This window comes from Gymnogyps californianus, chromosome 1, assembly GCF_018139145.2.
Source record: "Gymnogyps californianus isolate 813 chromosome 1, ASM1813914v2, whole genome shotgun sequence".
Lineage (NCBI taxonomy): Eukaryota > Metazoa > Chordata > Aves > Accipitriformes > Cathartidae > Gymnogyps > Gymnogyps californianus.
This window is the reverse complement of record NC_059471.1, coordinates 33,335,717-33,340,815: the sequence shown is the minus strand read 5'-3', so window position 1 is coordinate 33,340,815 and position 5,099 is coordinate 33,335,717. Positions and strand designations below refer to the sequence as shown.

Genomic DNA, 5,099 nt, shown 5'->3' with positions numbered 1-5,099 from the left:
TTTATAGTGAATGCTTAGGTAAATAAGGCAGCTGCTGTTTATATCGCTATAATCATTCTCTGAGGTTGTGCTGGATAATGGGATGGCTGAAATGCTAACTAAATTTTTGCTAGTGTCCTCATCCTTCCTAACTGATGAGGTGTTTTGTCATCGTCTGGATGAGTCAAGCAAGCATTCCTGGCCCAAGCTTTTCCATTTATCTTCTTGGATAGCGAGGGAAAGTACTTTGAAATAGGAACTTGCAAGTAACTGATGGAGTCAAAAGCAATAAGGGTACTTACAACTAAGGAAAACAAAGTAAAAATGTTTGCCTTTGGGGAACACAGTCATGGATCATATTGAGAACTTAGACAAACCTAACCACAATAGCAAGGGGTTTTTTTTAATTTAACAAAGTGTCATCCTGTGCAGTTCACAAAGTGGTGCACCACCTCCTGGGCCCAATGATACACTCATGAGTTCTCCCTGTGATTTGGGCCTTATCTTATGGTTCTATTGCAGTTTATTGAACTAGTCATTTGACTACTTAAATATTAAAAACATTCAATTAACTTTCCTTGGATCTATCTGGCACTAAGAAAGGAAAAATTCTACAGTTTAAAATGTATGACTTGGCATGATTAAATGGTGAAATGAATAATGTTTTAATGAGTGATTTGTAATTATTTAATAATTAAAGAGCTCTTATGAATATTCTTGTACACCCTGTGGAAAATCTAAATTGTATGCTGATTTCATCAAGCATTCAAATCTAATCAGAATTTATTTTTTTAGCATCATTTTAAATATAGTCTACAAGAACATTGCCACAATAATGCAAACAGAACAGAAAAGTGTCATGCTATAATAGCTCTGCTTTTTTAGTATAAGATCCTGATTTTTCCATGCAAAAGATTTTTCTGCACTAATGGATTGCAGCTGAACTCTATTCCAAGTCCCGCAGCAGTCAGTCAGGTTTCATCAGTGGTTCAATGACAGGTTAAGGGTGCATCAGTTTTGGTTTGTAAACGCAGATGAATGGTAGCTGCTTGCTGCAGGGAGATCGGTCCCATTCACCCCTGCTTGGAAACAAAGACAAAAAGAGACCACAAAGGAAAACACGAAGACGTGAAAAGGGAACTGTTTCACTCCTGACATGAAATTGTTCAGTCTCAGCTCAGTCTCTGGAAATCCAGTTTTCTTTTAATTTGTGTTTCCATAGTATGTACTTTGCAGCTTTGGGCAACATTTTAATAAGATGATGTTTTCTCCAGCTAATCCTGGAAATACTCATCCCACAGGGATAGCAGAGGTTCAAGAGCAAGGTAAACTATGTGAATCATAAATCTTTCAAGGTTTTTCTTAACTCCAATATTCAAGGTCAGGCAAATTTTTATGTTAAACAGACTGTTAACTAGTCCTCCAACAGATCTGAAAAGGAGGCCTCTGGATGAGGGTTGTCAGAAATCCATCACTCCATTTCAAAAATGACCCCTGCAGGCAAAAAAATAACTCAAGAAGCTTAACAGAAACCACAGGCTGCTGTTAAATTCTGAAAGCAGTTTGGTACACTTATATTTGCTGGGATGGAAGAACGACTGAATGAGGGCCCTCTTCCACATGGATGTCGATACAGTTATCACTTGTGGGGATATCATTGTCCTGTAGAGCTGCATGAATAATTCATTTTTAATTCCATATTAGATTAATTTCACCTCATCCTCTCTTCATGAATTGTCCTCAAATAAATTGTAATTTTCTTGAATATATTTGTTATTCAGAATAGACTATAGCACTCATGAGTAATTCATTGCAGGTAGGTGACATTCAGAATTTGAGATGTTCAGGATGGACACACAGGTCATTGCTGTGCCCTGTTACATGGGTAAAACTTACAGAATCAAGTTTCTACTTCCAAGATGCATTTACAAATCTGAAATTCACTTGCTTTTACTATTCTACAATGCTAATTCTAACTTCACCATATCAGCAATAGCTCCAGTAGATTCATTGGCTGGAATACTTGGAAGTAGGAAGACGTGCTGAATGAATTCACTAAAAGAATCTGAAAGAAGATATTCATGCAAGCTTTTTATAACACCAAGTCTAGTCTAGTGACCTGACATTCTGCCAAACAGAGATTAAATAGAGAACTTATTATCCACCATCCATCTTCTTTGAAATTTGTACCTCAACATTCCTTCTTTAGAAGATATAAATGGAATATGATGTTTCAGAATCAGAGTTTATTACTTCAACTTTTTTTTCCTAAAACTCCCATCTTCCCCTATTCCCACCCCACAAAACCACTGAAAGATAAAAAAATATAAGTTTTTGATAACTCCTTAGTTTTGCTGAGACTGAAAAGAATTTCCATGGCTACAAAGAGAAACTATACACTTGAAAACAAAAGCATTTTTTATAGTAGAATTTTTTGATCAGTTGAGTCATAAAGTTCTTTCAGCTGGTGTTTGTTTTCATTTCTGGTCATGGAACACTTGTCTTTTGGTAAGTTCCCCCTGTCCAGAACTGGGTTTCCTTCTGTCCCTGAGCAAGTTTACAAAGGAATTCATTCTCATCTCCACTGGTGATGCTAGTTAGGTGACCTCCTGCTCTTTCAGTCCAGCAGGTTTTCTGCACAGTAGAGAGGGTTAAACATAGGAGATGTGAAATGGCTAGAGCTTTGTGAATAAGAGGTACGCAAAGAAAAGTGTGGAACAAATGATTGGGGATTAGAAAGGGACAGGGCCCTAAAAGAAAGTCCAAGAAGGGGAAATCTGATGGAAATGGCAATGACGTGAAGTGACAAGGAAATCCATGGAAAGCTTGCATTTTCAAAGGGAGGGAAATCACAGATGGAAAAAGAGAGGAACAGAGAGAACGGTTGCTCAAAAAAAAAAGCAAAAACCTGAACAGTGGGATCCAAGCAGCTATTCTGTGATTGTAAGTTGGGCCTGTAGTGCAAGCAATTACATGGGCTTTCAGTACAGCCGGTAGAGAACAGGAGGTATCTCCAGACTGTCATACACCCAGTGTAAGAAAGGCATTGAGGGGAGGTAGGATGAAGTGGCTGACACTGGAGGGCCCTATTGAACAGCACAGCCTAGGTCCATCCACCTTTTTGACAGCTGAATTCAGGCAAAATGAACCTTACGGTGAAAAGAAGTGTAAGAAGACAGGTGAGCAGAAACGGAGAGATCACAAGAACTTGTCCAAAAGGATGCTATTTACAGTGCTTCTTTCTTGTGTCCCCAGCTAGCTTGGGAATGGAATAGACAGGGACAGTTCTCCACTCTGGATCTCTCCAAACAGACTGGGTCCTCAAGAGTTTGCCTTTGCGTTTGGTAGGGAAGGATACTCTTTCATCCGTACCTTGAAGCAAGAGCACGCATTGTACTGGTGTTTAGGCTCAGGGGAAAACTCTTCTCTTCACCATCCTGAGGCATTTAAATTTCATATACTCTTGTGGGCATGGCTCAAAAGGAATATGGCACCACAAGGCAAACATTTATGGAAGAATTTGTGTTTGGCTTCTGAAAGATACAGCAAGTATTTTTGGTACGGGGCTTCAAGTTACAGGGCTCACCTGATATAATCTAAGCAGGTGGCAAGGTGAAGTCAGAATGTCTTTTAGCAAGTATCTCTTGTGAAGTTGAAAAAGTGTTCACTATTCACAAGGGGTTTGATAAATCAGAGAAAGGTCCAGCCCCGCAGGCATCATGCTGTGTGTCGTGTGGGAAGCAGAGGGAGAAACCTCTCAACTATAACCCATCAGTTTTGTGGTTTTTAGTATGAGAATAATGTTGATAACACACTGATGGTTTTAGTTGTTGCTAAGTAGTGTTTATACTAAGTCAGGGATTTTTCAGCTTCTCATGCCCTGCCAGCAAGAAGGCTGGAGGGGCACAAGAAGTTGGGAGGGGACACAGCCAGGACAGCTGACCCAAAGTGGCCAAAGGAATATTCCATACCGTATGAAGTCATGCCCAGTATATAAACTGGGGGGAGTTGGCTGGGAGGGGCGGATCGCTGCTCGGGAACGGGCTGGGCATTCATTGGCGAATGGTGAGCAATTGCATTGTGCATCACTCGTTTTGTGTATTCTAATTCTTTTATTATTATTATTATTGTAACTTTTAAATTATTATTATTATTATGATTGTTATTATTTTCTTCCTTTCTGTCCTATTAAACTGTCTTTATCTCAACCCACAAGTTTGGGGTTTTTTTGCTTCTCTCCCCCATCCCACTGGGTGGGGGGGAGTGAGCAAGTGGCTGCATGGTGCTTAGTTGCCGGCTGGGGTTAAACCACAACAAGGTACAAGAAAGACAGCTGTGGGAAGTAGAGAAGAAATTATGAATACTCCTGTTTTGAAGAAGCCAGTACCTCAGCTTGGGTCCACGTCATTCTCTTCTGAGTAAGTAACAGCGACCTTTGTAACTAATCCAGCCTTTCTGACACAGATTTTGGCAGGTCTGTTTTGCAGGTAAGTCCTGGTGAGATGGGTTAGGAATTACACTATGTGCAGGATTAAGTCTGCCAAAGATTAGGGGCAAGAACCAGGCATTGCAATGTTTGACTGTGGAGTTCTCAACACCAGAAAGAAACATAGAATAAACGCAAAAGGAAAGTGTCACTCATCTTTCCAGAAGATCGAGTATTATCTCCCTGTTATCTCATCAGATTTAACGGAGTTCAGCATTCCACAGGGACATTCAGTAAAGTAAAACTACAAAATGAAGGGCAAATTCTAGTAGATATTCAGGGTCTTGCTTTTTTTCCCTTGTCTTCCAAAAAAAAAAAAAGTTAAAATGTGTAAAGCATCAGCATATGAAAAGCACTAATTTAGGAATCAGATGCCATTTAGGTTGGTTATAAGCAGAATTAGTTTGCTGCTGTCATTACAGGGTGCAGCGGGTGCAGCTGTGCTTCAGCAATCCATTTCAATGTGTGGTGCAATGCATCACAGTTGGTGGATTCTGCTTTGGATCTTCCCCCTGGAGAGACACCAGCAGGTTCGGCAGGCCAGCCCTGAAAGGTGTGCGGGCCTTTGTGCATTCCCAAGGCTCGGCAGCACGTGGTTTGGCAGGCCTGGACTGTAGTGTATTAGTCCGTCTTT

At 40.3% G+C, this 5,099-nt stretch overlaps 1 protein-coding gene across 1 annotated transcript; it reads right to left on the bottom strand.

Moving 5' to 3' along the window:
* Positions 1-960: 960 nt before the first annotated feature.
* On the bottom strand, positions 961-4,590 carry LOC127029539 (lactose-binding lectin l-2-like). Its single transcript, XM_050915185.1, is given in 7 exon segments — positions 961-990; positions 992-1,062; positions 1,346-1,419; positions 1,421-1,473; positions 2,476-2,613; positions 4,367-4,398; positions 4,401-4,590. Coding segments are annotated over 7 exon segments (588 nt in total).
* Between the last annotated feature and the right edge of the window lie 509 nt (positions 4,591-5,099).